At 42.1% G+C, this 19235-nt stretch overlaps 1 protein-coding gene across 2 annotated transcripts in view; it reads right to left on the bottom strand.

Annotated features, from left to right (window-relative positions):
* The window catches only part of PAK2 (p21 (RAC1) activated kinase 2), a 92407-nt gene that overhangs the window by 49645 nt on the left and 23527 nt on the right, over positions 1-19235 (bottom strand). For both annotated transcript variants that reach the window (XM_005545287.4, XM_065539633.2), the window contains exon 2: positions 1068-1281. In XM_005545287.4, the coding sequence (XP_005545344.1) occupies positions 1068-1254 (187 nt within the window). In that variant the 5' untranslated portion in view covers positions 1255-1281. The remainder of the gene's footprint in view (positions 1-1067; positions 1282-19235) is intronic.

The following is a 19235-nucleotide window of genomic DNA, read 5'->3' as shown; positions in this document are numbered from 1 at the left end:
GAAACAAATGAACCCCTTACCCTTATTCTAAAATCCATTAGTGTCTGTAATCCATTACTTAATTCTAAAATCCAAAAAGCCCTGAAAACTGAAGGGTTTTTGCTCAAATTTGACAACAAAACTAATTTAGCGATTTCAACTTATTTGAGACTATTTGTAGCCTTTATCCCACCTTTGTGTGACTAGACCAGTGGTTCTTTTTGTTTTTGAGACAGTCTGGATGGAGTGCAGTGGTATGTCCCTGGCTCACTCCAACCTCCCCGTCCAGGGCTCAAGCCATCCTCCCACCTCAGCCTCCCGAGTAGCTGGGATTACAGGCATGTGCCACCATGCCCGGCTAATTTTTGTATTTTTGTACAGATGGGGTTTTGCCATGTTGCCCAGGCTGGTCTTGAACTCCTGAGCTCAAGCAATCTGCCTGCCTTGGCCTCCCAAAGTGCTGGGATTACAGGCATGAGCCACTGTGTCCGGCCCAGTGATTCTTAATTGGAGTAATTTTGCCCCAGGAGATAGGTCCCTGCAAACAAATTATTTGGCTCCAAGATGTCAACAGCATCGAGGTTGAGAAACCCCGAACTAGATATATTTTGCTGAGGACATCAGTCTGTGAGTACTGAGGCTGCCTCAGACTCTTCTGAGGGCATTATAGAATACCTGGGAAAAGACAGTATTTACTACTCAAGAATCACAAAAACTCTTAATTCCAAAACACAGTTGGCTCCGGGGATTTCAGACAGGGGACTGTGGGCCCTATATCACCATTCTTATAATGGCAGGTCTCCTCAAATGTCACAAATCTCATTAAAATATGGCCAAGGTCTCAGAAAACAAAGGAGATGAATATAGAAATTCACTGGCCGTAACAAGTACGGTGAGAAACAAATTTACATTTTTTTCTCTTTCAAAATCACAATTTAAAATAAACTAGCCTTTTAAACAGTGCCTGTATATTAGCATCGATTGTTTTCATGATCTGTTTTAATGTTCTCACCATAAAAGTTATCAACACGGGTAACATACAATAATAAACCAACACTGAGACTCTTAAAACCACAAGTGCTGTTTACCTTTCTCTGTGCCTGAGAATATGGAGATGATTTTGTGCCTGGGCTTCTTCTCCTCCGGAACAGAGGGCAAAGGTTTCAAACTGTGATTGGCTGACAAGGGGTCTTTGCCTCCAGTGCTAAAGATGGTGCTGCTCATTCGCACAGGAGGTGCTGGGGGCTTGTCTTCCAGTTCTCCGTTATCAGACATGGTTCAGAATTACCAAATGGCCTGAACCTGGAAAAAACACAATTAGTAACAACGCAAAAAACGGCACGAACAAGCAAAAAACAGTCATAACTACCCCTGCCACAATTCCAAATTAGAAAATAGTATCCATTTAGAGTGACATTTGCAAAATTCTGGAAAAATCAATGTGTAAAAGATGTAACTCTCTTGAGGTGTAACAAAGGTAACTTCCCCTAACAAAGTTGGTAATGGTCAGCTGGAAAATGTTTGAAAAGTCACATGGAAACGTGATGGTACTACCAAAAGCTCCTGATCTAACCAACAGATTCTAAGAGACCTTCTCAATGGAAAGACAGACAACATGAAATCTTTTTTTTTTTATTCCAAAGAGGAAAATTATGTTCTGACCAGCAAATTACAGGATATCTTGGGGAGGTGCACCTCTAGAGCAGAGACAGACGGTTGGCTATTAAGCCTATCAAACAGCACCCCTCTGATCTGATTTCACGCACACCAACTTCGCAGTTACAACTTAGTCTTCACAATAACTTGACTAAAAAATTCTTATTTTTGAGATGGAGTCTCACTCTGTCACCCAGGCTGAGGTGCAGTGACGTGATCTCAGCTCACTGCAACCTCCACCTGCCAGGTTCAAGAGATTCTCCTGCCTCAGCCTCCTGAGTAGGTGGGACTACAGCCGCACGCCACCACTCTCAGCTAATTTTTGGTATTTTTAGTAGAGATGGGGTTTCACCATGTTGGCCAGGCTGGTTTCAAACTCTTGACCTCCGGTGATCCGCCTACCTTGGCCTCCAAAAGTGCTGGGATTACAGGTGTGAGCCACGGCATCCAGCCTAATCTTTGTATTTTTAGCAGAGACGAGGTTTTGCTACGATGGCCAGGCTGGTCTCGAATTCCTGACCTCAAGTGATCCACCCGCCTTATCCTCCCAAATTGCTGAGATTATAGGCATGAGCGCCCAAGCCTGGCCGAGGATTCTTAAAACAATGCACTGCTGAGGCAGTATTTGGTCTCTGAAAATCTGACATCCTAATTTACACAAATTAGTCTTTTGAGTTTTGCAGACAATCACAAAGGAGCTTGGCCAATCTGGATACACTGACAAAATTAAATACAGAGCATGGCTGAAAGGCTGAGTGTGGCCACATCCCGCAGGTTCTGTGACACCAGCAAATGCCCTGTCCAGGCAGTTGCGTAATCCCTCTTACCTACATGGCTAATTCAGCGGAAACCTCAACCCTGCTTACCCATACTTCTAGGCATGTCTTTAAAAAAGTAGATTACACAAATTTGAAATCAGCAGGAAAAGGGAGAGGATCCCTAACTTACATATGAGTTCTGATACCAAAAAAAAAAAAAAAAGGCCATGTTAGGAAACATATTTCCCACTAAACATGGTTTTGATTGGTAACTGGATCTTAATTTGATTCTAAGATGATTTAATGCGTTTAAGCAAATACAACCTTGCATACATACAATGAAAAGAATGCTAACTGTTCAGAACTTATAAATATATTTTTTATTTAGTTTGAATGCTTATACCTGAAGAAAAGTAGGTACAATTTGAGAAGATTATAGCAAATCTTACAGCTTTTATTTTCCTTGATGGGAGTGTGTCACTAGCACTACGGTGTATTTTCTCTCTCAAAATCATGATTATTTTTTCATTCTACGAAAGAGCAAGAATAAAAAAAGGTAAAGGAGCAAACACATTTCTGGGAGTGACATGGTTTGGCTGCGTCCCCACTCAAATCTCATCTTGAATTCCCATGTGTGGCAGGAGGTCAATGCGCTCAGATCTCATCTTGAATTCCCACGTGTGGCGGGAGGTCAATGCGCTCAGATCTCATCTTGAATTCCCATGTGTGGCGGGAGGTCAATGCGCTCAGATCTCATCTTGAATTCCCACGTGTGGTGGGAGGGACCTGGCGGGAGGTCAATGAATTATGGGGGCAAGTCTTTCCTGTGCCGTTCTCCTGACAGTGAGTCTCACATGATCTGATGGGTTTAAAAAGATTTCCCTGCACAAGCTCCCTCTCTCTGCCTGCTGCCATCCATGTAAGATGTGACTTGCTCCTCCTTGCCTTCTGTCATGATTGTGAGGCTTCCCCAGCCACATGGAAATGTAAGTCCAATTAAGTCTGTTTCTTTTGTAAATTGCCCAGTCTCAGGTACGTCTTTATCAGCAGCATGAAAACAAAACAGACTAATAGAGGGGGTAACTAGCTAGAGAAGGTCTGGGAAAAGGGAGTGAAAATGATCTCTATTTCTGTGTGTGAAAGACTGGTCTAAGGAAGACATGAGGGCAGGATCTAAGGTGGTGCTGACATGCCCTAAAATGATTCTTCTTAACCAGCTCATGACATCATGCGGGATTTATTTTGTTTTTGGGGTGGGATGCAAGCAGGATGTAACTGGTTATTCCTAAGTATGGGCTACTACCAGTGTGCATTCCAAGAGGGGACTTATCTTGCTACAGACAGAAGAAAGACAAAGCTTAGTAACAACATTGCAGCTGGGCACAGTGGCTCACGCCACACTTTGGGAGGCCAAGGTGGGCGGATCGCTTGAGGTCAGGAGTTCGAGACCAGTTTGGGCAACATGGTGAAACTCTTTCTCTACGGAAAACACAAAAATTAGTCAGGTGTGGTGGCGCACGCCTGTAGTCCCGGCTACTCGGGAGGCTGAGGCAGAGGAATCACTTGAGCCCGGGAGGCAGAGGTTGCAGAGCCGAGATCATGCCACTGCACTCCAGCCTGGGCAACAGAGTGAGCCACCATCTCAAAAACAAAACAAAACAAAAAATAACAAAAAAAACATGGCACAATAAAGTGACTATGAATTCTCTTCTCAAGGCTCCCATATCGATGGAACATGAGTAGAAACTGCCAATGCACCTTCAATAATAATAATAATAAATCAGCTGCATGTCATCCAGTTCTGTGGTTAACAGCGTATGTTCCAGAATCAGACTGCTTTGGATGGAATCCTGTTTCCACCACTGACTTAGTGTGTGACCTTGGGCAAATCACTTCACCAAGTCTCATGACTCCCTGAAGAAATGGCTGACTCTAGGCGTGGGACAGGGAAAATGCAAGATGAGCCCAGAGCATGCTGCAGTGTCAGAAGGCAAGGGAGCACTTTAAAAGGATGAAGAAATGCCAAAGGGACACAGGAAAGATCTTCCATAGGCCAATGCTGGGATGATTTGAGCAAATTAGTATACTATTTGATTATGACCCAAAGTATCAAATAAATATGTTATTCCATCCTGACATAAATAAATGAGTAAGTAAATAAATGGGAGAAAAGGAACAAATCTTTCTTACAGAAGAATTGCAAATAAAATAGGTAAATGCATCTCCCTCTAGGAGTTTCAGCTTAATCCATGTTTCCTCTTGAGTGAAGGCAAAACTTAGTGACTCGTTTCCAAAGAACAGTGTATGGCAAGGGAAAAATAACTTCGCAGTGAAAAAACCCAGCAAACATGCCTTATTTATTACCCAAGTGACCACAGCTGACATCGCCAGCGGCAAGTCGTGACCCTATTACTTATCCCCTCATCTAATGTGATGGGGCACACACTTCGCCTCTGTGGTGTTCTTCCCGCAAACCCACAGCCCTAGTCTAATCATGAGAAAACACCAGACAAACCCCAATTGAGGGATATGCTACAAAACTCCTGACCACTACATTCCTCCAAACTGTCAAGGACATGAAAACCAACACTGAGATACTGTAACAGATCAGAGGAGACAGAACCATAAATGCAACATGACACCCTGGATTGGATCCTGGAACAGAAAAGGGGCACTGGTGAAACAACTAGTAGAATCCAAATAAACCCTAGAATTTAGTTAACAGTAAGGCACCAATACTGGCTTCTTTGTTTTGACATGCGTATCACGGTTATGTAAGATGTTAACATCAGAGGAAGCCGGGTGACAGGTATACAGGAAATGCACTATCTTTGCAATTTGTCTGTACATCTAAAATCATCCCCTAATAAAAACTCTATTAAAAAGGGAGTTAGTAAGTTCCTCAAAAATTAAATACAGAGCTACCATGTGATCCAGCAATTCCACTCCCAGGTATACAGCCAAGAGAACTGAAAACATATGTTCACGCAAAAACTTTATATGAAAGTTCACAGAAGCATTCATAATAGCCAAAAGATAGACCTAAATATCCATCAACTGATGAACGGATATCCAAAATGTGGTGTGTCCATAAGATGGAATATTGTTTGGCCACAAAAAGAAGTACTGATACATGCTGCAAGATGGATGGCCCCTGAACACTAAGTGGAAAAAAGCCATAAAAGGCCACATATTGTAGGATTCTACTTCACATGAAATGTCCAGAACAGGGGCATCACAGAGATGGAAAGGGATTTAGTTCATAAACACGGCTGATTAGCGAGTGGTTGCTACGGAGTGAGGGAAATGAGATGTGGCTGCTAATGGGTATGAAGTTTCTCTGGGGGATGCAAAGGTTCAGTATGAAGACAGCGGAGAGCGTCGCACAGCCTTGTGAATATACTAAAACCACTCAATTGTATACTTTATAAGATGGTAAATTTTAGGCTGCGCAAATTATATCTCAAATTAATATCTACTCACAGAATAAACATCAAATGAACTAACAAAGATAAAAAGCCTTTGCAATTGTTACCATCATTACTACTTATAAGACTCTATGCTAGACATTAGAGAAAATGAAAGACACCCTGTGTCTTCTCTAAGAGTTCATAACCTAGTGGGAAGGACCAACACATACTTGTTTTAAGTTAGGTCAGGCATTCCCCTTATCAGTATCTGCTCTCAACACAGGCCTATCAAAGCTACTCAGCTCCTTCAAAGTAGCCGTTCTCAAAACATTTTGGCCACAATACCCTTTACATTCTTAAACATTAATGAAGAGTCCAAAGAGTTTTTGTTGATGAGGGTTATATCTATCTATATTTACTGCATGAGACATTGAAACAAGTTATTGGCTGGGCACCTTGGCTCGCGCTGTAATCCTAACACTCTGGGAGGCTGAGGTCGGGGACTACTTGAGGTCAGGAGTTCGAGACCAGCCTGGCCAACATGGTGAAACCCCGTCTCTACTAAAAATACAAAAATTAGCTGGGCACGGTGGCGCATGTCTGTAATCCCAGCTACTTGGGCGGCTGAGGCAGGAGAATCGCTTGAAGCTGGGAGGCAGAAGTTGCAGTGAGTCGAGATCACGCCACTGCACTCCGGCCTGGGTGACAGAGTGAGAATCTGTCTCAAAAATACAAAGCAAAACAAACAAACAAAAAAAAACAAGTTGTTTAAATAATTCATTTAAAAATAACAACAAACCCATTACATGTTATACATTTTTATGAAAAATGACTATTTCCCAAAACAAAGTAAGTTGAGTGAGAAGACTGATATTCTTTGACATTTCGGCCAGTCTTTTTCATGTCTGGTGTGGTAGAAGACAGCCAGATGATAGATCTGCTTCTGCATTCAATCTGTTGTGCTACGTTGTTTTAGCTGAGGATGATGAAAAACATCTGGTCTCACACAGATACCACCTTTTCGAAAAGGCAGGAGCATTTTAACAGCTTTCACATAATTGTGGATTTTCTTCTTCGGTATGACACTAAACCTGACCTTCCTAAAAGGTTAGCTGTGGAATCTGAAACCACAGCAATGAATCCTTTTTACTCTATTACATGAAGCCAATTGATTCTCTTGAATTCTGAATGAATCTGTTACCTATGCAGAAGTTTTACGATGTCATGTGTCGGTTTTTGGAAAATATTGTTCCCTGGGTTTTGAAGATACTCCAAATGTTGACACATTTCATTGTGCAGTAAAAATAAAATCACATTCATTAATATCACCACCCATCTCATCAGAAAAGTCTTTCAAGTGCTGGGAAACTGCTAAAATCAACATAGCGGATACAAGTTTTCTAAAACTCTAATTTTTGCTTAAAAGCCTAAATTATATCAGAAGCAACACATTCTGTCACTATTTTTGAGGAAATGTCTGCAAAATACCTCAGTTGAACCACCAGAATTTGTGGGTCAGTTGTTCTTTCAAATAAAAACAGGTGTTCCATGAAACAGAGGGCTAGTTTAGCTCTCTCGCAAAAGTGGTTATCTCCAAGACAACGATTCCTGCTTGGTATGCAGAAGTACCTTATGAGTGCTTCCCATTTTGCTATATAGAATACTTGATCAATAACTTTATTGTTCCATTATGTTATTACGTGAGGCTGGTACTTTACCGCAAGCACGTGGCCATGGCCTTGGTATGGGTTAAAGTAACGAGCAATTTGACCCACTTCTGCTTTTACTCCATCAATCCATTTGTCAACACAGTGTGAAAGCAAATAAGGTGTTAAGAATATTCTGAAAAAAGTTTCGACATCATAGACTCCCCCATGATACCGCAGACCACACTTTGAGAACTGCTGCTTTAAAGTGTACTCCATCTTTATACTTCACCGACATACCCCAAATGCTTTGATGTTTTATGGAGGTGGCAGAAGACTCATATTTATTTCATCTTATACTCGATAGAACACATTTTAACAGAACAAATAAGCAACAGCTAGATTTCCAAGCTAGGGTACAAAAACCTCCTCAATCCTTAACGTGTTGAAAAATCCAAATACGTGCAATGGTATTTACTATATCGCTTTTCATTACAGTATCAGAAAGATGAGTAGGCTTTCGTGGCTTAGCCAGAGACACACTTTCATTCTTACGAGAAGCAATGCTAAATTCTAAGCAAATGACATTACACAGCAACCTTCAGAACACAGCCTTTCCTTATACTTTGGTTATCCTTCGGTGGCTCACGTCTGCAATCCCAGCACTTTGGGAGGCTGAGGCAGGCAGATCACAAGGTCAAGAGATCGAGACCATCCTGGCTAACACAGTGAAACCCCGTCTCTACTAAAAACACAAAAATTAGCTGGGCATGGTGGTGCGCGCCTGTAGTCCCAGCTACTCACAAGGCTGAGGGAGGAGAATTGCTTGAACCCGGGAGGTAGAGGTTGCAGTGAGCCGAGATTGCGCCATTGCACTCCAGCCTGGGCCACAGAGCAAGACTCCGTCTCAAAAAAAAAAAAAAAAAAATTATTTTTTCCTACTGCTCAATATTAGTATACTGTGCAGTAACTTTTTAATTTTCTGCACATATTCCGTCTAGTAGAACGAAACAGGAGCCAGAGCATTGCGTTCTCAGAACTTTTTAGTGACTATACACTATCACGTTGAATGAGCTGTCTCAAAGAAATTCCAATTAACATGACTTACCCTTTAAGCAATACTTGCCTAAACAAATCCCAGATTTAACAGTAAACTTGAGTCAGAGATGTCCCTAATGAAATTATTCAAGATGACGAATATGCCGCAACAATTCTAATACACCACATGAGTGACTAGATCTTAGTAAATACAAGCACAACCTTCGATACAACACTGATGCCTCTGCCACCTACTTAGCTGAGGACTTACCACTTCATCTCTGGGTTTCTCTCAGTCTCTATTGTTGAAGAAATTCTATCAGGTTGGTGCAAAAGTAAGTAGTTTCCATTGAAAGCAATGACAAAAACCGCAATTACTTTTGTACCACCTAATAACTAGCTCCCTAGAGGGTTCCTCTGTGTTCAGTTTTTTGTTGGGAGAAAGAAGTCAGAATTGGTTAAATATACCTTAATTATCATGCAGAAGTTGACTAAAAGTAACAAGTGCTATGGCTCTCCCTGGCTACACATCATCCTGACTGGCTGCCCATAACCTACAGACTGAGGACTAAACTCTGGCATTATGGCCACTCAACTCCAAACTGCTGAGTCAATCTCATCTCATGGAATGCACGTCAATCCTGTGCCTCATATTCCTCAAATACACCAAAGACTTTCCTGGCCTAAGTAATTTTTATGTATCGATTTCTGCATTCTTAGCTTTTCTTTTTCCTTTTATCTACCCAACCAAATCTTTCAAGGCTTAGTGAAAATGATTTCCTTCCTAAGGTCATTCCTTGCCCAAAAAGATCCTTCACATCCTCTAAACTCGAGTTACACGGGAAAACAAATTCGGATGATATTAAGATTGTGAAGGATTAAGTCATCTAGTCCATTTGCCTTGTTTTATATGTGGAAAAAAACCAACTTTCCAAAAAAGTAAGTGGTTAGCCTAAAGGCACATCAATCTAATTACTAACAGAACTAAGACCAGAACTCAAGTTTCCTAACAACTCTTAATCTCATGCTCTTTTTTCTTACTATATGCTAATACACTGGGCCATTCTTCCGCGACCAATTACAACTATAAACCCTTAGTTATTTTATCTGCTTTTCCTACCTAAGACCTCAAGCAATTCAAAGGCAAGTACTGTGCATGTACCAGGCAATGTTTGCTGATTTATGGTACCATACTCTATCCACAGATGAAATACTATTCTTTAATTTGCCTTTTTTTTTTTTTTTTTTTTTTTTTTTTTTTTGAGACGGAGTCTCGCTCTGTCCCCCAGGCTGGAGTGCAGTGGCACGATCTTGGCTCACTGTAACCTCCACCTCCCGGATTCTCCTGCCTCAGCCTCCCAAGTAGCTGGGATTACAGGCATGCACTACCACACCCAGCTAATTGAATTTGTTTTCTTTTTCTTTTTTTTTTTTGAGATGGAGTCTCAATGTCACCTAGGCTGGAGTGCAGTGGCATCATCTTGGCTCACTGCAACCTCTGCCTCCTGGATTCAAGAAATTCTCCTGTCTCAGCCTCCCAAGTAGCTGGGAGGCAGACACCACCACATCTGGCTAATTTTTCTATTTTTGAGTAGAGATGGGGTTTTACTATATTGGTCAGGCTCGTCTCAAACTCCTGACCTCAGGTGATCCACCCACCTTGGCCTCCCAAAGTGTTGGGATTACAGGCGTGAGCCGCTGTGCCCGGCCTGAACTTGTTTTCTTAATCAAACAGCACTAGACAACATAAACTACCCCATATTAACAAAAATATATTTAGAAAGGTTTATACTTTTCCCCTCACATCTGATTCATGACCTTCAGTTCTCTTTTCCAAAAAACAGCACTTTTTGTGTGTGAATTGCTGCTTCTGACAGTGTCAAATGCCTGAAAAGTACCAAATGAGACTGTGGTAAGGTTCTTTATGTTCATCTTATATGTTAGCCAAAAATAGTATTAGGTATAAAAATAATTCATGGTGAAACACTGATTTACCTTATGTTTTGCTCAACCATTAGTCAAAAATGTTTTATAAAAAAAAGAGCAAACAGTAACTAGTGCTTCTCTCTAAATCTGTTCAAACACTTTTTGCTACTTTTCAGTGAAAAACAAGTAGGCGAAACAAAAAGTGTGCCCCAAACACACTGCACTCTTCTGAGAGGCCCATTGTTTAACTGTGACACGGCTCAAACACAAACAACTCCTCAATTGTCTGCTGAAGGAGACTAGGGGTAGCTAAACATACAGCAGAAACCAACAGCGGAGTGGTATCTGGAACCGGTCAGCCCAGAGTAGAAATTACTAAACTTAGTATTATCTGCTGGGATCAACTATAGTACTCCAAGTATAAACCATATACTATTGAAAAACACAATGATTTTAAAAGCACAATTTCGCTTTACATTTTTATTTACTTTTCATATAAATAGCAAGTGAGTCTTAATTTTTCAGTACATTATGAATGCAGTAACGCAGCACTAATTAATTACCCAGACATTCAACAATCTCTCAAGAAGCTGCAAGAGCCCCAACACCAGTGGTCCCTCCCTCCCCCAGTCAAAAAAACAAGAGCCTCAAATGCCTTTGAGAGCAAAAGCATGAATGAAAACATTTCCAAATCACCTGAAGATGACAACACACACTTCTAAATAGAAGGTTCACAACTCAGAAGGAAAAGGGTGTTCTCATGTGGTGACAATGGCCATAACATCAGTCCCACTAGTAGCAAAGCCAGAAAGAAAAGAGGAAAAGGGAGAAAAGAGATGTAGAAAACACAAGCTGGGGCTGGTAAAAAAGAAGGAAAATAAAACGTCGCTTCAAACTCTAAAATAAAGGACTGGATAATGTATCAAATCTTTTTAAATGCATGGATGGGCTAGGAAAATAAGAGAGATGATTCCACAGAGCTCCAAACCAAAGTGAAACCAGGAACTCAAAAAGAGTAAGCAATTTACTAATCTAGTTATTCTCGAGGGATTTCTACTAAACCCCGGAGACCTCATGCTTCCACTTTGATGGCTGCCACAGGGGACAGGTAGTAAAACCCAGACTGCCTAAGGTTGAAAAATTAACAGGACTCCCCTCCCACCTAAGGCTAGGCCTGAAAAAGGCTATAATGCACATAACGACCAATCAGGAATAAATCCCTCTGGACAGAAAGGAACAAGAAAACCTTAAGCATTTTGAAAATGGTGATGGCAAGAGGAGGAAAAATCTCTGAAAAACACAGATATGGAATGACGTGTCACAGAACACATAGAAGCAGCTTGAAAATAAAAGCAGAATAGAGCAAATATGAAAACACCATACAGAACTTTCAATAAGTCTATATGGTGAACTTATTGGTAAGTTCTTTCTCACCAATAAGAAAAAATAAGTGAAAGCTAAAACTCAGCATTTGAAGTAAAAAGCAGCGCAGACATAGTGTTAGAGAGAACTGATGAACAATGAACTAATTGCAGACAATGAGATAGAAAATATGAAAGAGGAGACCGGACGCAGTAACTCAGGCCTGTAATCCCAGCACTTTGGGAGGCTGAGGTGGGCGGATCATCTGAGGTCAGGAGTTTCAGACCAGCCTGACCAACATGGAGAAACCCCGTCTCTACTAAAAATACAAAAATTAGCCAGGCGTGGTGGCGCACACCTGTAATCCCAGCTACTTGGGAGGCCGAGGCAGGAGAATTGCTTGAACCCAGGAGGTGGAGGTCGCAGTGAGCCGAGATGGTGCCACTGCACTCCAGTGTAGGACACAGACCAGGACTCTGTCTTTAAAATAAATAAAATAAAATAAAATAAAATAAAAAATACTATATGTAAAAAACTTGCAGGATTGAATAAACAAAATGTGGTATATATACACACAAAAACTTCTTTAAGAGATGAGGTCTTGCTGTGTTGCCCAGGCTGGAGCACAGTGGCTACTCACAGACATGATCAGAGCACAGCATCGCAGCCCTTCAGCTCCTGAACTCAAGCAGTCCTCCCACCTGGTCCTCCCAAGTAGCTGTACTGAGACGACAGGTACATGCCACCATGCCTGGCTCACGGATGAAATTCTGATATATACTATTAATAAGAGTGAACCCTGAAAATAATATGCTAAGTAAAATAAGCCAAACACAAAAGGACAAATACTGTATATATGTATTTTTAATTGAGATAGGGTCTCACTGTCACCCAGGCTGGATTACAACGGCATGATCACAGCTCACTGCAGTCTAAACCTCCTGGGCTCCAGCGACCCTCCCACCTCAGCCTCCTAAGTAGCTGGAACTACAGGTGCATACCACCATCCCCGGCTAACTTTTAAACTTTTTAGCAGAGACAAGGTCTCACGATGTTGCTCAGGCTGGTCTTGAATTCCTGAGCTCAAGCTATCCTCCCACTGTGGACTCTCAAAGTGCCGGGATGACAGGTGTGAGCTGCCATGTCCAGCCTCACAAATACTGTATTAATTTCACTCAAATGAGATACCTCACAGTAGTCAAATTCATAGGAAGTAGAATAAAGGTCACTAGAGACTGGGGAAAGTGCAACATGTGTAGTTACAGCTTCATGGATGTGGAATTTCTTCTTCTTTTTTTTTTTTTTGAGATGGAGTCTCACTCTGTCGCCCAGGCTGGAGTGCAGTGGCGCTATCTTGGCTCACTGCAAGCTCCGCCTCCCGGGTTCAAGCAATTCTCCTGCCTCAGCCTCCTGAGTAGCTGGGACTACAGGCGTCGCCACCACGCCCAGCTAATTTTTTTGTATTTTTAGTAGAGACGGGGTTTCACTGTGTTAGCCAGGATGGTCTCCATCTCCTGACCTCGTGATCCACCCACCTCAGCCTCCCAGTGCTGGGATTACAGGCTGAGCCACGGCGCCCGGCCAGGATGCGGAATTTCTGCTGGGGATAATGAAAACGCTCTGGAAAAGGACAGCGGCGGCGGCTGTACAACCCTGAATATACTTAATGTCACCAAACTGTACACCTAAAAATGGTTAAAACATTTTATGTTACGCATATTTCACCACCAGCACAACAAAAAACCATGCTAGGATATGAGGCCCTTACAGCTCTGAATTTTTATTTTTTATTTATATATTTTTTGAGACTCATTGTCACCCAAGCAGGAGTGCAGTGGCACAATCACGGCTCACTGCAGCAACCTCCTGGGCTCAGGTGATCCCCCCACCTCAGCCTCCGAGTGGCTGGCACCACAGACGTGCGCCACCACGCCCAGCTAATTTTTGTATTTTCTGTAGAGAAAGGGTCTCCCTATGTTGCCCAGGCTGGTCTTGAACTCCTGGGCTCAAGTGATCCACCCTCCTCGGCCCCCAGATTGCTGGGATTACAGGTGTGCACTACAGTGCCCAGCTAGCTCTGAATGTTTACATCAAAAAAGGAGAACTTCCAGCCTGGGTAACATAGCAAGACCCTGAAAAAAAAAAAAAAAAAAAGGCCAGGTGCGATGGCTCATGCCTGTAATCCCAGCACTTTGCAAGGCCAAGGAAGCTGATCACTTGAGGTCAGGAGTTCAAGACCATCCTGGGCGACATGGTAAAACCCTATCTCTACTAAAAATACAAAAATCAGCCGGGCGTGATGACGCACGCCTGTAGTCCCAGCTACTCGGGAGGCTGAGGCAGGAGAATTGCTTGAAACCATGAGGAGGTTGCAGTGAGCCGAGATCGCACCCCGCACTCTAGCCTGAGGCACAGAGCGAGACTCTGTCTCAAAAAAATAAATAAATAAAAACAAAGAATGAGCTGGCCGTGGAGGCTTGCACCTGTAATCCCAGCTACTCGGGAGGCTGAGGCAGGAGATCACTTCAGCCAGGAGGCTGCGGTCGCCACTGCACTCCAGCCTTGGCAACAGAGTGAGACCTTGTTTCCAAAAAATAAATTAAATAAATAAATAAAATGAAGGAGAACTAAAAATTAACAAGTGAAGCATCCAACCTAAGAAGTCCAAAAAACAGTAAAATAAATCCAAAGAATGTAGGAAGGAAATAATCAAGATAAAAGCAGAAATTACTGAATATGGCCGGGCGCAGTGGCTCACGCCTGTAATCCCAGCACTTTGGGAGGCCGAGACGAGAGGATCACGAGGTCAGGAGATCGAGGCCATCCTGGCTAAAACGGTGAAACCCCGTCTCTACTAAAAATACAAAAAATTAGTCGGGTGCAGTGGCGGGCGCCTGTAGTCCCAGCTACTCGGCAGGCTGAGGCAGGAGAATGGCGTGAACCCGGGAGGCGGAGCTTGCAGTGAGCCGAGATGGCACCACTGCACTCCAGCCTGGGTGACAGAGCAAGACTCCGTCTCAAAAAAAAAAAAAAAGAAATTACTGAATATAAGACTAATATACAACTAAGAATATCAATAAAGCTAAAAATAGTGTCTTGGGCAAAACTAGTAAAATACCTCTGGCAAAATGAATCAAAACAAAGAGAGTAAAAAATAAACATGATTGGGAATGAAAAGCAGTTCTGCTGGCATTTAATGAGCAGAGGTCACAGGTATCCGATGTCTGCACTGTGCGCACAGCTCCTCGTGTCCCACCACGTGTTGATTTATCATTTTAAAACTTACAATGATCTGAACTGAGGACACAATTCTATTTCACATATGAAAATATTTTTCCAGTTTTAGCATACACTGAATTTTCCAGATATGCAACCGCTATGTAAACCAAGAGGAGCTTGTACTTTTGCTCAGACTTTACCAAGAAGTTTATTCACAATTTCGGAAATCATGTCACTAGGCATACCGCGCTCATGCTGGTTGAGTCACCAACGGCAGAGTCCGTATGATGAGACCGTACTGTGGTCACCCTATGTACAGACACGAGTCTCTGGTCACTGCATATGGTTTTTAGTATAGTTGTGATCACGTATTTACAAATAAAAACATGTATTTCATTATAAATTGTTTGCCTTTTATTACTTTTTTTCTATTATAGTCAGGGCATTATATTGATTTTTTCCTCCTAAAATTCTGTGAGGATAGGTCTAATAATCCACCATTTTCATGTCATAGGAAAGCAGTATAACACAGTGTTTAGGAGTACCGACTATATATATACCTTTTGACCCATATATCCCGTTTCTAAAAACCTATCCAAAGGAGATACTTGCAAAAATATGAAAAGACACATGCACTAGGCTGTTATTGTAGCATTATCAGTAACAGCAAAAGACCGGAAGCAACTCAAACGGCCATAAATAGGGGAATGGCTCAACTAACTACAGAACATTCTACACTCAAGTATTTTGAAGCTATAAAAACAAATGAGAAAATCACTCTATATATTGCCATGGAGTAATCTCCAGGATATATGAAGTGAAAATCAGTTGGAAGGAAAAAAATATATGGGAAGCTGTCATTTACCAAAGCGAGATGGGGGGGGAAGAAGGTATATCAATATATACACACACACACACACACACACACACACACACACACACACACATCCACACACACACTTGGGTGTACTTATTTCTATTTTTTTTAAATGGAAGAACCACAACTTTTTCCCAGCTTTACTGAGGTATATAATCGAAAAAAAATTGCATACATTCAACATGATGATTTGATATACGTATATACTGTGCAATAATTATCACAATCGAAATGAAGACATCCATCACCATCCATAGCTGGCGGAGGAACCATAATTTTAAAAAATAGTTACTTTGGGAGAGATGGGACTAAGTTAAAACCTAGATTTCTCTGAATATACATTTTTTGTATATTTGCTTTTGGAACTCTGTAAATTATATAAAATCACCAGCTTATGAAGAATGAACCACACCTGCTCATAGTAAGATCACTAAAAAAATTCCTTGTACTTTTTTGCTTTGTAGATGACATATGAACCTTATTTAAATTTACAATTAAATGAAGACCAAACTACAGAACAGAATTGAATGCAAATTGACAGTGGTTCTGTTCTTACATCTTTAGAGATTATGATGTCTATAATGGTAACTTTTTGTATTATATGTATTACACAGCAAACACTCATTAACCAGATTATGACCTGGTTATTAGCTCTATTATTTATAGGTTATGCCTCTATTATTAGCTACTATGATGTATCATATTTCCTATACTGAACTCTACTCTTTGTGAGAAGACACTAATTTTTGAGAGAGGATAAGAAAATAAAATATAAAAATAAAAATTTAAAAAAGAGGCCAGGTGCGGTGGCTCATGCCTGTAATCCCAGCACTTGGGGAAGTTGAGGCGGATGGATCATGAGGTCAAGAGTTCGAGACCAGCCCGGCCAGCATGGCAAAACCTCATCTCTATAAAAAGTACAAAAACTAGGCGGGCATGGTGGTGCTCGCCTGTAATCCCAGCTACTCGGGAGGCTGAGGTAGAACCGCTTGACTCCAGGAGGCGGAGGTTGCAGTGAGCTGGGATCACGTCACTGCACTCCAAGCTGGGCAACAGAGCAAGACTCCGTCTAACATAAAAAAAAGAAGACACTAATTTTATAGCTCTCTGTATTCCCAAGGAGCACCTAGCAAAATGTTATATACATCATAGAAAACTCAAAATGTGTTTTTCAAATAAACGATGTTAGCCAGTCTAGGCAAATAAACTACTGCCACTTATCAAGTTGCATACTGAACGCCAAAACACTCTTCCTTTTAGTCCCTTTATTTAACTACCACTATAACGGAGTAATACCTGTATTATCTGTTGGCACAGTGGGTAGGGATGGGAGATGGCATTTCACAGATGACAAGTAAAGAACACATGCATAAGAATATGTCCAACCTCAGACATTAATGAAATGTAAATTAAGGCCTCAAGCAGATACCATTTTACACCTTCCGCACTGGCAAAAAACAGGAAGGCTGATTCAAATCAAGTGTCACCGGGAATACGGCACAAAGAGAACTCTTACATACGGCTGGCAGGAGTATAAACTGGCAAAACTACTTTAGAAAATTTGGGAGGCTGGATACAGTGGCTCGCGCCTGTAATCCCAGTTACTCAGGAGGCGGAGGCGGGGAATTGCTTGAGGCCAGGAGTTCGAGCCCAGCCTGGCCAACATGGCAAAACTCCGTCTCTACTAAAAATGCAAAAAAATTAGATGAGCGTGGTGGTGTGCGCCTGTAATCCCAGCTACTCAGGAGGCAGAGGCAAAAAAAGAAAAAAGAAAAGAAAAGAAAAAAATTTGGGGTTGGTGCGGTGACTCACAGCTGTAATTCCAACATTTGGGAGGTCGAGGAGGGAGGATTGCCTGAGCTCACTAGTTAGAGACCAGACTGGGCAACGTGGCAAGATGCTGTCTCCATTTTTAAAAATTAAATTAAGTTAAATTAAATTAGAAATTGGATATTAGCGGCCGGGCGGATCACGAGGTCAGGAGATCAAGACCATCCTGGCTAACACAGTGAAACCCCGTCTCTACTAAAAAAGACCAAAAAATTAGCCGGACGTGGTGGCGGCGCCTGTAGTCCCAGCTACTCGGGAGGCTGAGGCAGGAGAATGGTGTGAACCCAGGAGGCAGAACTTGCAGTGAGCCGAGATTGCGCCACTGCACTCCAGCCTGGGAGACAGAGCGAGACTCCCTCTCAAAAAAAAAAAAAAAAAAAAAAGACATTGGGTATTAGCTTGTAAAGTTGACTTCTATCTGTATTTTTTTTTTTTTTTTTTTGGAGACAGTCTTGCACTGTCACCCAGGCTGGAGTGCAGTGGCACGATCTCAGCTCACTGCAACCTCCACCTCCCAGGTTCAAGCGATTCCCCTGCCTCAGCCTCCCAAGTAGCTGGGATTACAGATGCCCGCCACTACGCCTGGCTAAGTTTTTGTATTTTTAGTAGAGATGGGGCTTCACCATGTTGGCCAGGCTGGTCTCAAACTCCTGACCTCAAGTGATCTGCCCGTCTCGGCCTCCCAAAGTGCTGGGATTACAGGTGTGAGCCACTGCGCCTGGCAAGAAAAAATGGACTTCTAAGATACAATGTTCCATCAGAAAATCTCTTCCTAAAGGTCACTTGAAGAACACTAAAATAATGCTTATTTGACAAACTTATAAAGAAGTTATGCAAATAAACTTCATGCAGTTGAAATACCAAAAGTAGGAAGTTTCTCCCAGTGTCTGTTTATAAAGTTTAGTATTATTACACCTAAAACCAATTGTTTTCTGCAAAGATACAAAAGCAGCAGCAGGCTGGGTACCGTGGCTCACGCCTATAATCCCAGCACTTTGGGAGGCCGAGGCAGGCGGATCACGAGGTCAGCAGATAGAGACCATCCTGGCTAACACGGCGAAACATGGTTTCTACTAAAAAAATATATATATATACACACACACACACACACACAAAAAAAACACCACAAAATTAGCCGGGCATGGTGCCTTTAGTCCCAGCTACTTGGGAGGCTGAGGCAGGAGAACGGCGTGAACCCACGAGGCAGAGCTTGCAGTGAGCCGAGATCGCATCACTGCACTCCAGCCTGGGTGATAGAGCGAGACTCTGTCTTAAAAACAATTTTTTATCAAGCAGTTAACACTGGATCTCTTTGTTGACATTGGATGTGAGTGCCTTTCCTTTCTTTCTAGAATATAGAATATAGACAACAACACTTGTCTGTATTCTATTTTTTTCTAAAATGCACGGATACTGTTTTGCAATGAAAACAGTAAGCGATCTTCAATTTAAAAAACCTGCTCATTTTGGCCGGGCGTGGTGGCTCACGCCTGTAATCCCAGCACTTTGGGAGGCCGAGGCGGCGGATCACGAG

This window comes from Macaca fascicularis, chromosome 2, assembly GCF_037993035.2.
Source record: "Macaca fascicularis isolate 582-1 chromosome 2, T2T-MFA8v1.1".
In the NCBI taxonomy this organism is placed as follows: domain Eukaryota; kingdom Metazoa; phylum Chordata; class Mammalia; order Primates; family Cercopithecidae; genus Macaca; species Macaca fascicularis.
This window is presented reverse-complemented; position numbering and strand designations above follow the sequence as displayed.